The sequence below is a fragment of the Sinohyriopsis cumingii genome, unplaced genomic scaffold (assembly GCF_028554795.1).
Source record: "Sinohyriopsis cumingii isolate HCF-2022 unplaced genomic scaffold, ASM2855479v2 utg000624l, whole genome shotgun sequence".
In the NCBI taxonomy this organism is placed as follows: domain Eukaryota; kingdom Metazoa; phylum Mollusca; class Bivalvia; order Unionida; family Unionidae; genus Sinohyriopsis; species Sinohyriopsis cumingii.
Genome location: NW_028315919.1, coordinates 507380 through 530939, shown reverse-complemented (window position 1 = coordinate 530939; position 23560 = coordinate 507380). Strand labels below are relative to the sequence as shown.

Sequence of the window (23560 nt, the reverse complement as noted above, 5' to 3'; positions counted from 1 at the left end):
ATATTAATACTCTTGTGTGCACTCATCTGTCACTGATATTGACTGCTCCAGTGGCCTAGTGGTTAGAGCATCCACTTCGGATGCAGGAGGTCGTGGGTTTGACCCGCGGCCCAATCAAACCAGAGACTTACAAAAATGGTACTAACAGCTTCCTTGCTTGGCATTCAGCATTAGGAGGTTAGTGTTAGGACTGGTCGGCCTGGTGTCAGGATAATGTGACTGGGTGGGACGTCATGCTAAATGTCTGCGGGATGATGCCCCAGTGCTAGACATCACTATAAACTGTCACATTGCAGATATCATAGCGATATGACAGAAAAATTGTTAAAGCTATGTTAAAAATCAAAATCACATCACATCACAACACTGTCATTGATATTAATACTCTTGTATGCACACATCTGTCATTGATAATAATACTCTTGTATACACTCATCTGTCATTGATATAAATACTTTTTTATGCACTCATCTGTCATTGATACTAATACTCTTGTATGCACTCATCTGTCAGTGATATTAATACTCATATTTATATACCCATCTGTCAGTGATATTAATACTCTTGTATGCACTCATCTGTCACAGTGATATTAATTGTTGTTGTTGTTGTTGTTGGGTTTAATGCCATTTTTCAGCACACGATAGGCTATACATGGCGGCCAGTATTAATGGTGGAGGAAGAACCCGGGGAAAACCCCGGAAAGAACCACTGACCCTTGAGAAGCTACTGGCAAGCTTTCTCACATATCCACATTGGCCGAATCCGAGACTCGAACCTATGCAGACAGAGGTGAGATGGCAGTGATCCGTAACGGAGAGCGCATTAGACCACTCGGCCACTCGGGGCCCCCAGTGATATTAATGCTCATATATATGTACTCATCTGGCACAGTTATATTACTGCTTATATACTTCAGAATGAAAGATAGATAAGAAACATAACATTCAGCTATAATGGAAAATGTGTATTTAAAATTTTAAAGGTTTTGTCAGCAGGATTTTTATTCAGATATGTTTGGAAGAAAACATTTAATATCAGTTGCCTCATAGTTTTTCACATTGCTATGAGTGTAATGTAAGTCGTCAAGACTTAATGGCATTGCTGTGAGTTATGATGTAAGTCATCATGGCTTAATGGCATTGCTGTGAGTTATGATGTAAGTCATCATGACTTAATGACATTACTGTGAGTTATGATGTAAGTCATCATGACTTAATGGCATTGCTGTGAGTTATGATTAAGTCGTCATGGCTTAATGTCATTGCTGTGAGTTATGTAAGTCATCATGGCTTAATGGCATTGCTGTGAGTTATGTAAGTCATCATGGCCTAATGTCATTGCTGTGAGTTATGTAAGTCATCATGGCTTAATGGCATTGCTGTGAGTTATGTAAGCCATCATGGCTTAATGGCATTGTTGTGAGTTATGATGTAAGTCATCATGGCTTAATGGCATTGCTGTGAGTTATGTAAGTCATCATGGCTTAATGGCATTGCTGTGAGTTATGATGTAAGTCATCATGACTTAATGGCATTGCTGTGAGTTATGTAAGTCATCATGGCCTAATGTCATTGCTGTGAGTTATGTAAGTCATCATGGCTTAATGGCATTGCTGTGAGTTATGATGTCAGTCATCATGGCTTAATGGCATTGCTGTGAGTTATGATGTAAATCATCATGACTTAATGTCCATGCTGTGAGTTATGTAAGTCATCATGGCCTAATGGCATTGCTGTGAGTTATGTAAGTCATCATGGCCTAATGTCATTGCTGTGAGTTATGATGTAAGTCATCATGGCTTAATGTCATTGCTGTGAGTTATGATGTAAGTCATCATGGCTTAATGGCATTGCTGTGAGTTATGTAAGTCATCATGGCCTAATGTCATTGCTGTGAGTTATGATGTAAGTCATCATGGCTTAATGTCATTGCTGTGAGTTATGATGTAAGTCATCATGGCTTAATGGCATTGCTGTGAGTTATGATGTAAGTCATCATGACTTAATGACATTACTGTGAGTTATGATGTAAGTCATCATGACTTAATGGCATTGCTGTGAGTTATGATTAAGTCGTCATGGCTTAATGGCATTGCTGTGAGTTATGTAAGTCATCATGGCTTAATGGCATTGCTGTGAATTATGATGTAAGTCATCATGGCTTAATGGCATTGCTGTGAGTTATGATGTAAGTCATCATGGCGTAATGGCATTGCTGTGAGTTATGATGTAAGTCATCATGGCTTAATGGCATTGCTGTGAGTTATGTAAGTCATCATGGCCTAATGGCATTGCTGTGAGTTGTGATGTAAGTCATCATGGCTTAATGGCATTGCTGTGAGTTATGTAAGTCATCATGGCTTAATGGCATTGCTGTGAGTTATGATGTAAATCATCATGGCTTAATGGCATTGCTGTGAGTTATGTAAGTCATCATGGCCTAATGTCATTGCTGTGAGTTATGATGTAAGTCATCATGATTTAATGGAATTACTGTGAGTTATGATGTAAGTCATCATGACTTAATGGCATTGCTGTGAGTTATGATTAAGTCGTCATGGCTTAATGGCATTGCTGTGAGTAATGATATAAGTCATCATGGCTTAATGGCATTGCTGTGAGTAATGATATAAGTCATCATGGTTTAGTGGCATTGCTGATGTAAATCATCATGGTTTAATGGCATTATGAGTGTTGATGCAAGTCAACATGGCTTGATGACATTGCTATGAGTGATGATGTAAGTCAGCATGGCTTGATGACATTGCTATGAGTGATGATGTAAGTCAGCATGGCTTGATGACATTGCTATGAGTGATGATGTAAGTCAGCATGGCTTGATGACATTGCTATGAGTGATGATGTAAGTCAGCATGGCTTGTGATGATATAAATCATCATGGCCTAATGAAATTGCATTGAGTGATGATGTAAGTCAGCATGACTTAGTGGCATTGTTTTGAGTAATGATGTCAGTCATCATGGCTTAATGACATTGTTTAAATATCATAGTTTAGAAAGGAAACATTTCACAATATCTTATTCTAACATTCAGTGGAAAAGTTGCATAATAGTTTGACTAGTTACTCATTTTCTAGATTACAAAATCAATTTTTAGTGTTTCATATTGATTCTTGCTTGTCCTTGGCCAAATTTCTTTATTTAAAGATCACTGGCCACCTATATTGTACAGATGTGTGATATTGTTATAGTTATAAACAAAACACATTGGTTATGTATGCACACCATAAAAATGTTTAATTAGACTTAAAACTCCGCTTTATAAAATGAAAAAATTATTCAGCAATCTCCGTAAACAATCGATAGTTTCCGTGTGCCAAAACTGGATATGATGTACATTTATCCCTTCTATTCAACCTAGCCATTCAAATGCTTAATTTCCCCATGTAAATGTCTGTGTGATATAGCGTACGATCATGCTTTTGTACAACAAATATGGTGCACTGTGTTGCATATGGATGTAGCTGAAAGAGTGATGATGGGAAAAAGAGTTCTTTCTTTTTCCATAAAACCATGTTTGCCAGGAAAAAGTGTATTTAATCTGTGGGATCGAATAGGGGAGGGATGGGAAAGTTGTATCATTTATGCTGGCATATGGTGAATTTGGCTGAAAGACAATTCGGCCTAACTCGAAATACAGTTCAGCAAAACTTAATAGTTTGTACGTTCTTTTTCTTCAACAAAAAAGTTGATGTTATGAGGACATAAAAACTAAATTTAAACAAACTATTTTGATATTCTTTGAAAGAAATAATCATACTTCGTGACATACATATTTATGAGAGAAACACAAACTGACATATCTTGCTTGTTCTAATTAAAATATTTCTATACATTTTTTATGCTAACAAATATATGCATCTGCACGACATTCTCAATTTAAGTCTTCCAGTCAAATTATCAATAATCATTTATAAAACAAAAATGCATAACAGATAATATTCTGCATAATACATATACATTTTGCTAAGGGTAGTATACAGGAGATATTATAACAAATATACATAATTTTAGGCTCCACGTTGTAACGCAGCTGCATACAATACATACTAGATTACACATGTAGAGAGACAGAGAGAGAGAGAATAATGTTGAGCATTTTGTCAGTATTTAGTTGCTGCAATATGAAGCTCTTACCAGTTAATTTTATTGTTTGTTTTTATTTTTCAAGTTGTCTTAGTGTTTGCGCGCGTAAATTGAAAGCTTGTCATTACCGGTCAATATCGTCAATCATATTTGCTCCATTATTCAGTACAAATTAGAAAGGAAATAATTTTGTGTTTAATTTGTGCCCCCCCCCCCCCGCCCCCCCACACACTCACGGTACAAAATAAATTGATAAACATACACTTGTTTGAAAATAAAATGAAAGAAATTACCCTTGCATTGTTATCATATATTCCTTCTTTTTTCATCATGCGAAAATTATTTTTTAAAAATATAAATCCGTATATATAGCAGATGCTGGCTTGCGTATGCATCCTTAGTGTAGTGTGTATTGCTTATTTCAAATAACAAAATTGCAAATGAGACGAAAGTATCACCCAATTGCTTGAAGGCACCTGCCATTTACGCATGATAAGTTACTTATTGCAAACTGACCCAGATTGTATTGTATCCAGGTTGACTATTAAGTCAGTATCTCGCAAATAAATATTATTTTAAAATACTTTCAGTGTGAGTGCAAATGATAATCTTTTTGCTAGCATGGGTTACAAAATTATTATTAAAGCAAGTTATTATTGTGTATAATATTTGCAATTAAAACATCAATTATGATTACATATGGCAAACAAATAGAAGCCCGGGTGATAAACACAACTGGCATGGAGAAATAAACTCATTGTTTAAACTTACCGACAGGATATCAGATACATAGGTTATTTTATTACACTGCAAACCAAACCCGGAAAATTGACTTTGGTATCTTTTTAGTGTGCCGATTTTTTTCTTCTGAAGTTGGCTGACAAAAGGAAGTCAAGTTTGGTTCCTTTGGATTCTTTAAGTGTGCTCATTTCTTTCATTGATTCTTTTTACCTGTATTAACATAAATTTTCATGCATACCAATAAAAGGCTGAACAGTAAATTAGTTTTCATTAGTTCATCTAAAATATTCACTATCCATAGTTTATAGTGTTTTATTTTTCAACAGCAAGAAGCATGTACTTCATCTTATATGGATAAATGTATGTCATTTCTGGTTGCATCCTCTGTAGGTGGGAAATTGTAACTAAGGGAAAGTAACAGCATTGTATACTTCTATTTCGAGTAATTAAGTTATTATTTCTTCTTTACCCTTGATAATTTTTTTGTTTTTTTTCTGCGAGTATAACTATTTTTAATCATGTAATGCAAATCTGATATAAATAGGAAATTGTTGGAGTATGGCCGGTGATCTTTAGCTGTTTAAGTTGGTATGACCAGATATTTCTGAAAGAAGTCCCCCTCCAAAGTTTTGTTTTCTACCATTATCAGTGGTTAAGGACAAGTAATAATGTGATAATTTGTTATTCGTTTTCATATCTAACTAGCAGTTTCTTTAGGAAGTGTTGAAATAATGTGTTTAAGCTGTTACATCCTGTTTGTTAATGCTAGTCTACATTTAAAATGCTATTAAAGAGCATAATAAGATGCAAGACTTTAGCTCATAGAGATAAAATAACATTGTCTTGTATACAGAGTTTTTACATTTCTGTCAAACACATTTTAGTCGGTAGAATAGACATTTATCTCATAGTGCTCAATGTGATCAGTTGTACTTTTTTTTACAGCATTCTTTATGGCAAAATGCAGGGAAAAATTGGTCTCGGCACATCAGGAAGGTCTAACATTGGTCAGCGACAGTCCCTTGTCTTTCGTTTCTTGAATGGCTGCAATCATCAGGAGCTTGCCTGCTTCATGGAGCTTGTTTTTGCACCTTTTAGACATTTCATATCAGGTGAGACATTACAGTTTTGTGACTTTAACATATTCTTGCTACCTACAGTACTTCTGTATCTATCACTGTATGCTTAACTCGAGATACAAATGAATCCTAACACAGCTGTTACAAAAAACTGGGGACATTAATATAAATACATAAAGACAGAACTAGTTAAAATAGGAATGGAGATATAGATTTCATATTTATATTTTATTTCTTTGTCATTTTTTTATATCAGAAAACGTTATAAATGTTATTTGTTGTACACAAACACGTATTGTGATTGGTTATTCTCAGCACGTTAACTCACTATTTTACATATGAATTTCTTGTTATTAGAATATTGTCTTTTGTGTCCTGTTATAGGGACCAACATTTCATAGGCCAACATCACTTGTGTCAAAATTTATTTTCTTCATGATAATTAATGTATACAAAGGTGGCTGCAGACTGCTAAAAGTTATGTAGATTCAAGCTATGTAATCATGGAACTAAAAGTTGTATAGAGGCAAGCTATGTAATCATGGAACTAAAAGTTTTATAGAGGCAAGCTATGTAATCATGGAACTAAAAGTTTTACAGAGGCAAGCTATGTAATCATTCAACTAAAAGTTTTATAGAGGCAAACTGTAATCATGGAACTAAAAGGTTTGTAGAGGCAAGCTATGTAATCATTCAACTAAAAGTTTTATAGAGGCAAGCTATGTAATCATTCAACTAAAAGTTGTATAGAGGCAAGCTATATGTAATCATTCAACTAAAAGTTTTATTGAGGCAAACTGTAATCATTCAACTAAAAGTTGTATAGAGGCAAGCTATGTAATCATTCAACTAAAAGTTGTATAGAGGCAAATTAATCATTCAACTAAAAGTTTTATAGAGGCAAGCTATATGTAGTCATTCAACTAAAAGTTTTATAGAGGCAAACTATGTAATCGTTCAACTAAAAGTTTTATAGAGGCAAGCTATGTAATCATGGAATTAAAAGTTTTATAGAGGCAAGCTATGTAATCATGAAACTAAAAGTTTTATAGAGGCAAGCTATGTAATCATGGAATTAAAAGTTTTATAGAGGCAAGCTATGTAATCAAGGAACTAAAAGTTTTATAGAGGCAAGCTATGTAATCATGGAATTAAAAGTTTTATAGAGGCAAGCTATGTAATCATGAAACTAAAAGTTTTATAGAGGCAAGCCATGTAATCATGGAACTAAAAGTTTTATAGAGGCAAGCTATGTAATCATGGAACTAAAAGTTTTATAGAGGCAAGCTATGTAATAATGGATCTAAAAGTTTTATAGAGGCAAGCTATATAATAATGAAACTAAAAGTTGTATAGAGGCAAGCTATATGTAATTATTCAACTAAAAGTTTTATAGAGGCAAACTGTAATCATGGAACTAAAAGGTTTGTAGAGGCAAGCTATGTAATCATTCAACTAAAAGTTTTATAGAGGCAAGCTGTGTAATCATGGAACTAAAAGTTTTATAGAAGCAAGCTATATGTAATCATTCAACTAAAAGTTTTATTGAGGCAAAATGTAATCATTCAACTAAAAGTTGTATAGAGGCAAGCTATGTAATCATTCAACTAAAAGTCGTATAGCGGCAAATTAATCATTCAACTAAAAGTTTTATAGAGGCAAGCTATATGTAGTCATTCAACTAAAAGTTTTATAGAGGCAAGCTATGTAATCGTTCAACTAAAAGTTTTATAGAGGCAAGCTATGTAATCATGGAATTAAAAGTTTTATAGAGGCAAGCTATGTAATCATGAAACTAAAAGTTTTATAGAGGCAAGCTATGTAATCATGGAACTAAAACTTTTATAGAGCCAAGCTATGTAATAATGGATCTAAAAGTTTTATAGAGGCAAGCTATATAATAATGGAACTAAAAGTTTTATAGAGGTAAGCTATGTAATCATTCAACTAAAAGTTTTGTAGAGGCAAGCTGTGTAATCATGGAACTAAACGTTTTGTAGAGGCAAGCTATGTAATCATTCAACTAAAAGTTTTATAGAGGCAAGCTATATAATAATGGAACTAAAAGTTTTATAGAGGTAAGCTATGTAATCATTCAACTAAAAGTTTTATAGAGGCAAGCTGTGTAATCATGGAACTAAAAGTTTTATAGAGGCAAGCTATGTAATCATGGAACTAAAAGTTTTATAGAGGCAAGCTATGTAATCATGGAACTAAAAGTTTTATAGAGCCAAGCTATGTAATCATGAACTAAAAGTTTTGTAGAGGCAAGCTATGTATTCATGGAACTAAAGGTTTTATAGAGGCAAGCTATGTAATCATGGAACTGAAAGTTTTATAGAGGCAAGCTGTGTGATCATGGAACTAAAGGTTTTGTAGAGGCAAGCTATGTAATCATGGAACTAAAAGTTTTATAGATTTAAGCTATGTAATCATGGAACTAAACGTTTTATAGAGGCAAGCTATGTAATCATTCAACTAAAAGTTTTATAGAGGCGAGCTATATATTCATGGAACTAAACGTTTTATAGAGGCAAGCTATGTAATCATGGAACTAAAAGTTTTATAGATTCAAGCTATGTAATCATGGAACTAAAAGTTTTATAGATTCAAGCTATGTAATCATGAACTAAAAGTTTTATAGAGGCAAGCTATGTAATCATTGAACTAAAAGTTTTATAGAGGCAAGCTATGTAATAATTCAACTGAAAGTTTTATAGAGGCAAGCTATGTAATCATGGAACTAAACGTTTTATAGATGCAAGCTGTGTAATCATTCAACTAAAAGTTTTATAGATTCAAGCTATGTAATCATGGAATTAAAAGTTTTATAGAGGCAAGCTATGTAATCATGAAACTAAAAGTTTTATAGAGGCAAGCTGTGAAATCATTCAACTAAATGTTTTATAGAGGCAAGCTATGTAATCATGAAACTAAAAGTTTTATAGAGGCAAGCTATGTAATCATGGATCTAAAAGTTTTATAGAGCCAAGCTATGTAATAATGGATCTAAAAGTTTTATAGAGGCAAGCTAGATAATAATGGAACTAAAAGTTTTATAGAGGTAAGCTATGTAATCATTCAACTAAAAGTTTTGTAGAGGCAAGCTGTGTAATCATGGAACTAAACGTTTTGTAGAGGCAAGCTATGTGATCATTCAACTAAAAGTTTTGTAGAGGCAAGCTGTGTAATCATTCAACTAAAAGTTTTATAGAGGCAAGCTATATAATAATGGAACTAAAAGTTTTATAGAGGTAAGCTATGTAATCATTCAACTAAAAGTTTTATAGAGGCAAGCTATGTAATCATGGAACTAAAAGTCTTATAGAGGCAAGCTATGTAATCATGGAACTAAAAGTTTTATAGATTCAAGCTATGTAATCATGAATTAAAAGTTTTATAGAGGCAAGCTATGTAATAATAAAACTAAAAGTTTTATAGAGGCAAGCTGTGTAATCATGGAACTAAAAGTTTTATAGATTCAAGCTATGTAATCATGAACTAAAAGTTTTATAGAGGCAAGCTATGTAATCATTGAACTAAAAGTTTTATAGAGGCAAGCTATGTAATAATTCAACTGAAAGTTTTATAGAGGCAAGCTATGTAATCATGGAACTAAATGTTTTATAGATGCAAGCTGTGTAATCATTCAACTAAAAGTTTTATTGAGGCAAGCTATGTAATCATTCAAGTAAAGGTTTTATAGAGGCAAGCTATGTAATCATGGAACTAAAAGTTTTATAGAGCCAAGCTATGTAATCATGAACTAAAAGTTTTGTAGAGGCAAGCTATGTAATCATTCAACTAAAAGTTTTATAGAGGCAAGCTATGTGATCATGGAACTAAATGTTTTATAGAGGCAAACTGTCTAATCATGGAACTAAAAGTTTTATAGAGGCAAGCTATGTAATCATTCAGCTAAACGTTTTATAGAGGCGAGCTATGTATTCATGGAACTAAACGTTTTGTAGAGGCAAGCTATGTAATCATGGAACTAAAACTTTTATAGAGGCAAGCTATGTAATCATGGAACTAAAAGTTTTGTAGAGGCAAGCTATGTGATCATTGAACTAAAAGTTTTGTAGAGCCAATCCATGTAACCATTCTACTAAAGGTTTTGTAGAGGCAAGCTATGTAATCATGGAACTAAAAGTTTTATAGAGGCAAACTATGTAATCATGGAACTAAAAGTTGTATAGAGGCAAGCGATATGTAATCATGGAACTAAAAGTTTTATAGAGGCAAGCTATGTAATCATGAACTAAAAGTTTTGTAGAGGCAAGCTATGTGATCATTGAACTAAAAGTTTTGTAGAGCCAATCCATGTAACCATTCTACTAAAGGTTTTGTAGAGGCAAGCTATGTAATCATGGAACTGAAAGTTTTATAGAGGCAAGCGATATGTAATCATGGAACTAAAAGTTTTATAGAGGCAAGCTATGTAATCATGAACTAAAAGTTTTATAGAGGCAAGCTATGTAATCATGGAACTAAAACTTTTATAGAGGCAAGCTATGTAATCATGAACTAAACGTTTTGTAGAGGCAAGCTATGTAATCATAGAACTAGAAGTTTTATAGAGGCAAGCTATGTAATCATGGAACTAAAAGTTTTATAGAGGCAAGCTATGTAATCATGGAACTAAAAGTTTTATAGAGGCAAGCTATGTAATCATGGAACTAAAAGTTTTATAGATTCAAGCTATGTAATCATTCCGCTAAAGGTTTTATAGAGGCAAGCTATGTATTCATGGAACTAAACGTTTTGTAGAGGCAAGCTATGTAATCATGGAACTAAAAGTTTTATAGAGGCGAGCTGTGTAATCATGGAACTAAAAGTTTTGTAGAGGAAAGCTATGTGGTCATTGAACTAAAAGTTTTATAGAGCCAAGCCATGTAAACATTCAGCTAAAGGTTTTGTAGAAGCAAGCCATGTAATCATGAACTAAAAGTTTTGTAGAGGCAAGCTATGTAATCATGGAACTAAAGGTTTTATAGATTCAAGCTATGTAATCATGGAACTAAAAGTTTTATAGAGGCAAGCTATATAATCATGGAACTAAAAGTTTTATAGAGGCGAGCTGTGTAATCATGGAACTAAAAGTTTTGTAGAGGAAAGCTATGTGGTCATTGAACTAAAAGTTTTATAGAGCCAAGCCATGTAAACATTCAACTAAAGGTTTTGTAGAAGCAAGCCATGTAATCATGAACTAAAGGTTTTGTAGAGGCAAGCTATGTAATCATGGAACTAAAGGTTTTATAGATTCAAGCTATGTAATCATGGAACTAAAAGTTTTATAGAGGCAAGCTATGTAATCATGGAACTAAAAGTTTTATAGAGGCGAGCTATGTAATCATGGAACTAAAAGTTTTGTAGAGGCGAGCTATGTATTCATGGAACTAAAAGTTTTATAGAGGCAAGCTGTAATCATTCAACTAAAAGTTTTATAGAGGCAAGCTATGTAATCATGGAACTAAAAGTTTTATAGAGGCAAGCAATGTAATCATGGAACTAAAAGTTTTATAGAGGCAAGCTATGTAATCATGGAACTAAAAGTTTTATAGAGGCAAGCTATGTAATCATGGAACTAAAAGTTTTGTAGAGGCAAGCTATGTGATCATTGAACTAAAAGTTTTGTAGAGCCAATCCATGTAACCATTCTACTAAAGGTTTTGTAGAGGCAAGCTATGTAATCATGGAACTAAAAGTTTTATAGAGGCAAACTATGTAATCATGGAACTAAAAGTTGTATAGAGGCAAGCTATGTAATCATGGAACTAAAAGTTGTATAGAGGCAAGCGATATGTAATCATGGAACTAAAAGTTTTATAGAGGCAAGCTATGTAATCATGAACTAAAAGTTTTGTAGAGGCAAGCTATGTGATCATTGAACTAAAAGTTTTGTAGAGCCAATCCATGTAACCATTCTACTAAAGGTTTTGTAGAGGCAAGCTATGTAATCATGGAACTAAAAGTTTTATAGAGGCAAGCGATATGTAATCATGGAACTAAAAGTTTTATAGAGGCAAGCTATGTAATCATGAACTAAAAGTTTTATAGAGGCAAGCTATGTAATCATGGAACTAAAACTTTTATAGAGGCAAGCTATGTAATCATGAACTAAACGTTTTGTAGAGGCAAGCTATGTAATCATAGAACTAGAAGTTTTATAGAGGCAAGCTATGTAATCATGGAACTAAAACTTTTATAGAGGCAAGCTATGTAATCATGGAACTAAAAGTTTTATAGAGGCAAGCGATATGTAATCATGGAACTAAAAGTTTTATAGAGGCAAGCTATGTAATCATTGAACTAAAGGTTTTGTAGAGGCAAGCTATGTAATCATTCAACTAAAAGTTTTATAGAGGCAAGCTATGTGATCATGGAACTAAATGTTTTATAGAGGCAAGCTGTCTAATCATTGAACTAAAAGTTTTATAGAGGCAAGCTATGTAATCATTGAACTAAAAGTTTTATAGAGGCAAGCTGTAATCATTCAACTAAAAGTTTTATAGAGGCAAGCTATGTAATCATGGAACTAAAAGTTTTATAGAGGCAAGCTGTAATCATTGAACTAAAAGTTTTATAGAGGCAAGCTATGTAATCATGGAACTAAAAGTCTTATAGAGGCAAGCTATGTAATCATGAGCTAAAAGTTTTGTAGAGGCAAGCTATGTATTCATGGAACTAAAAGTTTTGTGGAGGCAAGCTGTGTAATCATGGAACTAAAAGTTTTATAGAGGCAAGCTATGTAATCATGGAACTAAAAGTTTTATAGATTCAAGCTATGTAATCATTCAGCTAAAGGTTTTATAGAGGCAAGCTATGTATTCATGGAACTAAACGTTTTGTAGAGGCAAGCTATGTAATCATGGAACTAAAAGTTTTATAGAGGCGAGCTATGTAATCATGGAACTAAAAGTTTTGTAGAGGAAAGCTATGTGGTCATTGAACTAAAAGTTTTATAGAGCCAAGCCATGTAACCATTCAACTAAAGGTTTTGTAGAAGCAAGCCATGTAATCATGAACTAAAAGTTTTGTAGAGGCAAGCTATGTAATCATGGAACTAAAGGTTTTATAGATTCAAGCTATGTAATCATGGAACTAAAAGTTTTATAGAGGCAAGCTATGTAATCATGGAACTAAAAGTTTTATAGAGGCGAGCTATGTAATCATGGAACTAAAAGTTTTGTAGAGGCGAGCTATGTATTCATGGAACTAAAAGTTTTATAGAGGCAAGCTGTAATCATTCAACTAAAAGTTTTATAGATTCAAGCTATGTAATCATGGAACTAAAAGTTTTATAGAGGCAAGCTATGTAATCATGGAACTAAAAGTTTTATAGAGGCAAGCTATGTAATCATTGAGCTAAAGGTTTTGTAGAGGCAAGCTATGTAATCATTCAACTAAAAGTTTTATAGAGGCAAGCTATGTGATCATGGAACTAAATGTTTTATAGAGGCAAGCTGTCTAATCATGGAACTAAAAGTTTTTTAGAGGCAAGCTATGTAATCATTGAACTAAAAGTTTTATAGAGGCAAGCTGTAATCATTCAACTAAAAGTTTTATAGAGGCAAGCTATGTAATCATGGAACTAAAAGTTTTATAGAGGCAAGCTGTAATCATTCAACTAAAAGTTTTATAGAGGCAAGCTATGTAATCATGGAACTAAAAGTCTTATAGAGGCAAGCTATGTAATCATGAACTAAAAGTTTTGTAGAGGCAAGCTATGTATTCATGGAACTAAAAGTTTTGTGGAGGCAAGCTGTGTAATCATGGAACTAAACGTTTTATAGAGGCAAGCTATGTAATCATGGAACTAAAAGTTTTATAGAGGCAAGCTATGTGATCATGGAACTAAAAGTTTTATAGATTCAAGCTATGTGATCATGGGACTAAAAGTTTTATAGAGGCAAGCAATGTAATCATTCAACTAAAAGTTTTATAGAGGCAAGCTATGTAATCATGGAACTAAACGTTTTATAGAGGCAAGCTATGTAATCATGGAACTAAAAATTTGGTAGAGCCAAGCCATGTAATCTTTCAACTAAAAGTTCTGTAGAGGCAAGCCTTGTAATCATTCAACTAAAGGTTTTGATGAGGCAAGCTATGTGATCAAGAATTAAGTTGTGGTTAAAGTATTGGTATTAATCTTTGTTGCTTTATATCCATTTTTTAAATTTGTTTGCGACAGACAATCCCTTAAAGATGGTACTGAATACCAAGAAGGAACTTGATCTTGCAAACACCTTGCCACCAAAGAAAATGTTTGGGTAAGTAGAACTAGGTTTAATTATTATTTAATTATTATAAGCAATTGTTTGACAGATATTGGCCTTACCTCTTCACACAGACTCAACACATGTGTATGCATAGAATGTATACAGACTTGCCCTGATTTTATACACAGAAATATCTTGATATAAGTCTAATCCAACTGGACAGACACAGATCTGCTATCCCATAATGTGTCAGCAGACCTTGGTTTCTGCAGTTTGGTGCAATCAGTAAGGCAAACAACATAGAATGATCTGTTAGTGAATTATGCAAAAACAGATCAGGGTCAATGTTGTATGCATTTGGACTTAGCAAGTATAGATAGTATATTCATTGGTAACATGGCTGAAAAACCTCATTAATAAATTATAATGCATGATTAGATTTCTTCCTACCAATTCAAAGAGTTTGCCTATTGCTTTCAAAGTGAAACACAGGAGGAATAACTGATTTTGAGTTGAATTGTGGACGTGTAAGTCTGCACTGTTATCCTGCATTCGATGCAGATACAGAGTACAGCCAAAAGTGAAGGTAGCAAGATCCTGACAACATCATATCATACATGGTCATTGATTATGTTTGTAAGAAAACACTTTATGTCTCATGGTAAAGTGTGATAATAGCTGTCACACTCCAGTGCATGTTATTAAGACCTGCCAACTCATAATTTTGCTGTAAGCCTTACAAAAATGACCCTTAAAATATGAAGTTAAGGAATCAAAGCAAAAACTACGGCAAATGTTGTTCCCAAAATGTCTGCATAATTGGTTCATCCACATTTGATTTGGATCCAGGTTTCATATTAGAATTAGTGGAGTTAGGGAACCAGAGTAACTATACAGCAGTATCTCAGATGCTTTAACTTGCACAAATTTTTTCAAGCAAAGCATCTGCATGATCAAACTGTTGATTATAGAATTCTTCAAAAATGGTGTCCAGCAAGTGATGCATGTTGAAGACAAAAGGGCAGATAATCCTCTTAAAAAGTGTTAATAATCAGCACAAAAGAATAAAAAGGAATATTCAGATTCTTATGAATAAACGCTTGAAGTGACACAATTATGTTTATTGGACATGACATGCAATTTGAGTATGTCTCAAGGAAGGAGATGTCATGTGAAATGGAAGATAATTACAAGGATTATGTCAGGTTGAGAAATAACAACAAGCCATTGAGCTGCATAGGGAACTGAAGTTCGTGCAACTGTGTTAGTGGTAACTAAGGTCTACATGTACTTTACAAACGTTTCATTTTGAACATAATGTTTACCATTGCTGCATGTTTCAAATACCGAATTTTTAAATACGTTATCCAACTTTACAATAGCAGTATATGATATTTTGTTACACCTTACTGAAAACTGATCAAATTAGGGAAATAAATTGACTTGTCTTATTGAGACATTCTCATTAGGGTTGGCAGGTCTGCATAATTGGTTTATTTTCAGAACTGTATCATTCTTCCATGTTTGATGCTTGTATAAACAGTATGGCCCTTAAGTGCAGAGAAATAAGTAGTGTACCAAAAATATTTTATAACACATTAAATAATTTTGCATGAAGTGGAGTTAGATGTTCTAAAATTGCTTGTTTGCTTGATATCATGTTATAGACTGATTTGGTCAGTTTAAATGATTAAGTTGACAAAAGAGGTCTAAAAAGTCTGACCTCATTCACATTTCACTGGGACTAATTTTAGTTTTATGATGTTAAAGAAAATATATGCAGAAGTTTGATATTTTTAGCATTTTTAATCAGAATGGAAAAATATAGATCCCAAAAAGAGTTTCTGAAAGAAAATTATATGAGGATGGCTATCATTGGTGGGTAGTTGATTTCATCCCACTATGAACAGTTTGCTGGGAAAAGTAATGGTCATTGATGATTGTGTTGGAGAACAGTCTTGCCTTGGCTCCTACATTGACCAGTTTTAAGTTTGATGATGCGGGGTTGCATAACTTTATCGTGAAGTTGGAACAGTATCAGTCATAAATGGGAACTTAATTGCCCCAAAACAGTTGCAATTAACTAAGAACAATGTTTGACCTGTAGAGCAGTACATTTTCACAGTAGATAAAGCACCTGTGCACAGGATTTGCCCAGCAATACAAATACCAAAGTCATTTCAATGTTTGTGCTAGTTAGACAAAGTCATGACATAAACATGATAGAAAATGTTTTTTATTGGTTAATGAGAGTGCTGCAAAATGTTGTCCACAGAACCAGCTCAGTCTAGGGCACATAAACAGCCTTTAAGAATGTGTGGACTTCTCCTACCACTAATTACTTTCAGAAACTTTATCATTTGAAACCCTTAAGGATATGGCATGTTCTAAGCACAAAGGAACACATATTAAACAAAGTATTAAGATAGGAATAATATTATTTTGATTTCATACTTCCCAAGCTGCAAGAATATTGTTTGATATCATCAGTTTTTATATATTTACCTTTAATTTGATATTACATATTATGCACCTTGTTTATTCCTTACCAATATATATTTGGGGCCCCGAGTGGCCGAGTGGTCTAAAGTGCTATCCATTACGGATCACTGCCATCTCACCTCTGTCTGCGTGGGTTCGAGTCTAGGATTCGGCTAATGTGGGTATGTGAGAAAGCTTGCCAGTAGCTTCTCGTGGGTCGGTGGTTCTTCCCGGGGGTTTCCCGGGTTCTTCCTCCACCATTAATACTGGCCGCCATACATAGCCTATCGTGTGTTGAAAAATGGTGTTAAACCCCACAACAACAACAACAACAACAACCAATATATATTTTAAATTGAGGGTTTGGGGAGGGGCATGGGTTATACCAGTTTAAGCTATGTGTGTTATACATAAAAATGTTTAAACTTGTTTATAAGTCCATGTGCTCATAGATATACATGTTGATAGATGTGCTCATAGATAAATGTTATTAGGCACACATACTCATATATATCCATGTTGATAGATGTGCTTATAGATAAACATTATTAGGCACACATGCTCATAGATATGCATGTTAATAGATGTGCTCATAGTTTAAAAAAATCAATAGATACAAGTTCTCATTGATAAACATGTTGGTGGATAGATATACACATAGACAAAAATGTTGATAGATACATGTGCTCATAGATATACATGTCTACAGATTCATGTGCTAAGATATACATGTTTATAGATACATGTACTCATACATATTTATACATACATGTATTCATACATATATATGTTTATAGATACATCTGCTTATAGATACATGTGCTCATATACATGTTTATACATACATGGATTCATACATATACATGTTTATACATATGCTCATATATATACATGTTTATAGATACATGTGCTCATATACATGTTTATACATGTATTCATACATGTACATGTTTATAGATAAATCTGCTCATATATATATACATGTGTATAGATACATGTGCTCATATACCTGTTTATACATACATGTATTCATACATATACTTGTTTATAGGTACATGTGCACGTATATATACATGTTTATAGATACATGTGCTCATATACATGTTTATGCAATTTTAAACAATATATTATGTCTAAAGCTAATTTTTGTTCTTTTTTTTCAGTAATGTTTTGTCAAGTTGAAATGAGATAAGTAAATAGTACGTTTGATTAATTTGATTTTTCCATCTAGGGCACTGAGTACAATGGACACAATCTTCAAAAAGCTGGGACATCTTTCAGACAGCTTTCTACCATCCTTGTACCAGATTATCCTTGGTATTACCACCTGTTGTGCAGAGTGTTTGGAAAACAGAGACAGACTTGTCCCATCTGTTATCCCAATCTTGAAAAATGTCAGACAGCTTGCACTGACCAGGTTAAAAGAGGTATGTGATAAACGATATGCCATTGAAGTGCAGATGGGATGAATAGATGGATGGATGTGTGTGGGGGGGTGAAGTGCAGATGGGATGAATAGATGGATGGGTGGGGGGGGGTGAAGTGCAGATGGGATGAATAGATGGATGGGGGGGGTGAAGTGCAGATGGGATGAATAGATGGATGGGTGTGTGTGTGAGGGGGTGAAGTGCAGATGGGATGAATAGATGGATGGATGTGTGTGGGGTGGGGGGGAGGAGAGAGATGTTCTTGTTTATCCATGTGTCTTTATGCCTGCTTATGTTTATATATGTCCATTAATTACAAGTTGATTCAGTATTGAAGAAAATTTCTTGTCCATTGCAGGGCATAGGGTTATACACTTTGTAGATGCCTCTTCATGAGGGTGTACCGTTTAAAAAATTAGTCACTATGTACTTCATTTCCTGCTTCATGCTCCGACTTTGATGAAGTTATGCATAGAAGTCAGTTTTTCATGCAGTGTTGCGTCAAGTGTTGGATGTCTTTCCGTCTGTGTAAACTACAGTTTAATAGTAGTAGGCAAGAGAAGAAATTTACAGTCATGAATTTTATGAGATTGAGGTTGGATGATTGCATGAAAAATTGAGGCCAGACAGTGGTACCACTCTGAAAATATCTGATTTGCATATTTTCATAAAAATTACATATTTTTTTTAGCTCAATTGGTCATAGCCCAGAAGAGTTTATGATATGGTCTTTCTTACATTGTCATCTATCCATCCATCCATACAAGTTTGTAATCACTACTCCTCCTAAACTACTTGAAGGCTTGCTCTGAGACTTGACAGACACCTTCATTCCATGGTCTAGTTGGTCCCAAATGAAAATAGTACTGCTTGGAAATCCAGTGTGACTGCCATAGAGGCCATCTTCAAAATCTCATCACTAAGCCTAAATGGATGGTCATATCTTATGGTATCTATTTGGTCATAATTGAAGACATTGCCAATCTGAAGTCCAATATGGCCACCATGACAGCAATGCAGAAAATGTTGTTATCACTACTTCTCATGAATATATATATATATATATATATATATATATATATATATATATATATATATATATATATATATATATATAGACACACACATACAGACACACACACACACACACATTGTTCTCTCCCAAATTTATGTTCCACACAAGATAACTGTATCCTGCTTACTTTAATCCATTCTTTAAAGTTAAATCATTACAGACGTAAAATAATCACAGATCCTAGTTTGTCTCATGGACCATGACAATACAATAATGTCACTACTGACCTACAACTTACGTATGATTGTAAACAGAAGATTAATTCTTTTGTCAGCCAGCTATTGTGAGATTCACTTGAAAACATCTGTATGTGCTTTAAAAATAATATATAAATAATATATGCCAGATGCTCAACTCGCCAGCATAAAAATAAGTTTTTGTTTGTCTGAAGCCCATTCTAAATAAGAAATCCAGAGAAGCTGTATATGACTATTTTTGTGACCTGTGAACTGAAACTTTGCCTGAATTTAAAGATAAGTTTCAAATATTGAATAATAAACCTTGGCCTGACTTTACAGACAAATTTCAAATATTGAATAACCTGAACCTGTTGAAAAGGATATTGTATCTCTTCCCAGACATGAACTTTTTCTTTTGAGATAGCTTTCAGAATGTACATGTCACATTGGCACATGTCTACTGTAATAGCATTGTTTGGTTAGAAAATGCCTGGCCACTGACCCCACAAGGCAGGTGACCATTACACAGTGGACATTTATATAGGACGGGGTGGGGTGGGTATAGTGAATAAGAATGGCCTTATGAACAGGTGACCACAGGCTACAATTTTGCCATCGTGAACATATTATTGAAGTCTATTCTTCCAGAATTGATGGTCATATTGACATAGGGTTTTTAGTAAAAGACTTTTGTGATGTCTAGATGGTTCTGAATGAAAATGGTGCCTATTGGACATCCAATATGGGTCCTATTGGGCTGCTTTTTCCTACCGGCGGTGCAGAAGGAGTTCATAGAGATGCAAGTAGGGCTTTCCACATTTGTGCACCTTGGCTGGAATTAATCCATTTTGGGCATCTTTATGCTTGATTGAACTCTAGCATTGTTTGCTTATTATTGCTCTCAATTGCTGAGAGATGTTCGTTTTGAGGGAGTATAGTGGTCCATTCAGTGAAACATTTGCTTGCTCCTATTGTGATCACCTTGCCATTCACTGCCTTCAAGTGGGTTACAATATGGCAGTATGACTGAGAGCCTTTGATCCTATATCATACATTGTGCAGGATGTTTCCAGTGTCTGATGTGGTCTGTTTATCCAGGGATAGATTGGCACATTCATTTTTTGTGCATTTGCCTGGTTACCTTCTGCATTGTTGTTTTTTGCCAACTTGTAGTCCAGAAATGTTTTTTGGTGATCCATTTAGTTTGTACTCTTGGAAGGCTGCATTCTTTACCCCTATCACTGACACCACTTTGTCAGACTTGGTCTCAAACCAGTCTTTGGTTATGGGTTCTGTTTCTTCCATATGTGGTGATGGCTGACACATAGATAATAGAATTTAGGGTGCTCTAGAGTTCTTTAGCATTGATTTATAGTCCATTTAGTAGACTCCTCAGTACTGTTAGCATTTTGCATGCTGTGTGTGTTGATGTATTGTAAGCCTAAATATTTGGCTTCATATTGTTTTCAGGGCTGCACTTTAGACTCTGCTGTTGACAAGTTAGTGGTCTGTGTCACAGTCCGCACTATGATAAATGTGGGTGCTGAGTACACCGGGCAGGTTGTGTCTACTGGTGATAATCAGGTCAAGTTGATGATCGTAACTGGATTTTGGACAGTGCCATGACACTTTGTGGTGATGTTTGCCTTAAAAGAATATGTTTGTGATGCAAATCAGCTTCCGAGCACATAGTTTAAAAACATTCTAGCCATTCTTATTGACCTTTACAACACTGTCTGAGACATGAGGGTCATGAGGAACTGTCATCAGATCCATCTCAGGGATTGAAGTTGTTAAGGAGTAAAAGCTTTACTTGGGGATGTCAAGTAAAGAGTCATAGAAGTGGTATTTGTCTTCACGGATTCATATAAAGTTGGGGCATATCATTCCCAGTGTCTTGATTTTCTGCACAAGTTCATTGCAGACTGCAAAATCACACCATGTTCACAGTGTTCATCAGCACTCTTGCCTTGCCAGTGGAGGGGGGGTTGCCTCACATATTGAGTCTGTCAGTTCGTCTTTCAGACATCTTCTGTCATTTGGAGGTCATCAGACATTCGAGGGCACAGAGTCCAGCTTCCAAGCTGGAAAAATTTTCTTTTCTTTATGTTGGGTATTGCCATCTACCTGACATGAAGAATATCTAAGCCCCATGCACCCAATGAGGACTGTAGACTGAGATGGGTCAGTACTTTACTGACTTGGGGCTTCTAAGTTTTGTGGCAGGTAACAAATAACCAGTATGATGCAGCAGTCATTTCCACTGGCAGCTGGTAAGAACAAGGATGATGCGGCCTTCTCTTAGTTTACTGCAAAGCCAGGGCAAAGGAATGGAGGCTCAGAATTGCCCAGATCTGAGTCCTACTCTTGACTTTGCAGGCTAACTTCAAAGACTTGTTTGCAGGACTTGCCTTAAAGCATGTAAAATGTTTGATCAGCCATCTGGTTCTGCGCTGTTAGCTTTGGCTTTCCTGAATCTAACCGTCAAGGCTATAGGTGCTATTAGGCCCATAGCTAGGGTTTTGTTGATGGATGTAACAGAGTTCTGTGTGTGTCTATGCCTGTGTGTCTGTTTGTTTGCTGACTAGCAGAAGGATTACTTACCTTAAATATTTACCCCAAAGTGAATTTTCTAAGCAATATTAATGGTGTCAATTCTTAATATGACATGGAGAAATTAGACAGTTGGAACTTACACTGAATAGATTGACACAAGTATGTGAATATAAGCAACTTAAGACATGTTTACACGTCAATTTACATGACATGTCTTTTCCCTAACCATGTCTTTCTTGCAAAAACAAGACATTTTATTTGCATGCATAGAGGTGTCAGTTATTTTGCTCAAGTAACCACTTAAAAATGTAAGAAACAATTATTTTTTTAGGAATCACCAGGCCATTAGCCATTTAAACATTACTTTTTTGAAGGAAATTCCATTATGAATGGCCATGAAGATCAGGTGGCTGTCAAATGCAGATGACTGTTAGGGCATGTTTGACAGTATGTTCCGTTTCAAATCAGGGGAAAGAACTCATTTGATATGCTATACATAACATGTGGCAATGGTATAATGTCAGATTATTTCAGATTATTAAACAAATAATTTATGCAGTTTTGTGTTGGTATTTACTTCTTCACTTGATCTAGCTGTAAAATGGGTAATGTTTTAATTTACAGAGGAAAGAATTTGAGTTTTGTCTGTGGATGTGTGATATTGGTATTTGTAAGAGTCACAAAAGTCCATCAGAACTTGTTTTATTTGCTCAAATTCAGTTCACAAAATATTAAAAGTACATCTTACTGTTATTCAATCTTTTTCATGAGTTCTATATTTGTAATATTGCTGGCTTCCATTTAGCTATAGCTGTAATACATAACTAAAGACAGGAACAGTGTATTCAGAGTTAGTCTAAAATACATTTGTATATCCTAGATTCTGGCTTGTCCAAAGTTTTAAATGCATTGGTTTGCATCAATTTCACAAGAGTAGACTATTTCACTCTGTTCCAAGTCACATGTATGGGTATTTTTTTTCTTTCTTCAGTTCTTTGAGTACTTTGATGACTTCCATTATACAGCAGCAGACATAGATGCCATGTTTGAAGCAGCAGTCTGGCCTCAGGTTGGTACAAAATTTGAAGTAAAATTACTTGGAGGTTTACACAGCTAAACTTGTGCTCTCATCTTTTTTGTTCCAAACATACCAAACTTTAATATGATGTACCACCAGAGTAATCCATGATTTTTGGGGGAATACAGTTTGCATAAAAAATTTTGACATCATGTTTTAAAGATTTTATATATTTTACTTGTATCTATTATTGATATATCTTTTACCTATATCTATTATTTGATATATCTTTTACAGAATTTAAACATCTTTACTCTCATTGTTCTATATTTTAGTATCAAATGTTTATGTTTATCTGGAAGGCTGTGTCTTCCCATCCAATATTATTTTGTTGCAGTTCTTTATATTCTTATAACTTAACCTTTAATCAGCACCATATAGCCTGTATTGTGCAAACCTGCTGTTGCTTACAGACGTCTTGTGTGAAGCAAATTGTTGCCTTCACCATGAAACTTAGAATTTGCTTGCAATTGGCATAGATCACAATTCTGTGATTTTTATGGGTTTTGTCGTGTTTACACCATTTTGGATAGAGTTATGGGCCTTGTATATTTAATACCTTTTTATGAGATGTTGCTTGTAATCATTGTAGCTCAACAATCATTCAACATATT

General features: G+C 34.3%; 1 protein-coding gene across 2 annotated transcripts in view; it reads left to right on the top strand.

Moving 5' to 3' along the window:
• The window catches only part of LOC149773571 (small subunit processome component 20 homolog), a 169552-nt gene that overhangs the window by 63541 nt on the left and 82451 nt on the right, over nucleotides 1-23560 (top strand). For both annotated transcript variants that reach the window (XM_089946373.1, XM_089946372.1), the window contains exons 27-30: nucleotides 5795-5961; nucleotides 14123-14201; nucleotides 17863-18058; nucleotides 22860-22937. In XM_089946373.1, coding sequence (XP_089802499.1) covers nucleotides 5795-5961; nucleotides 14123-14201; nucleotides 17863-18058; nucleotides 22860-22937 — 520 coding nt within the window. The remainder of the gene's footprint in view (nucleotides 1-5794; nucleotides 5962-14122; nucleotides 14202-17862; nucleotides 18059-22859; nucleotides 22938-23560) is intronic.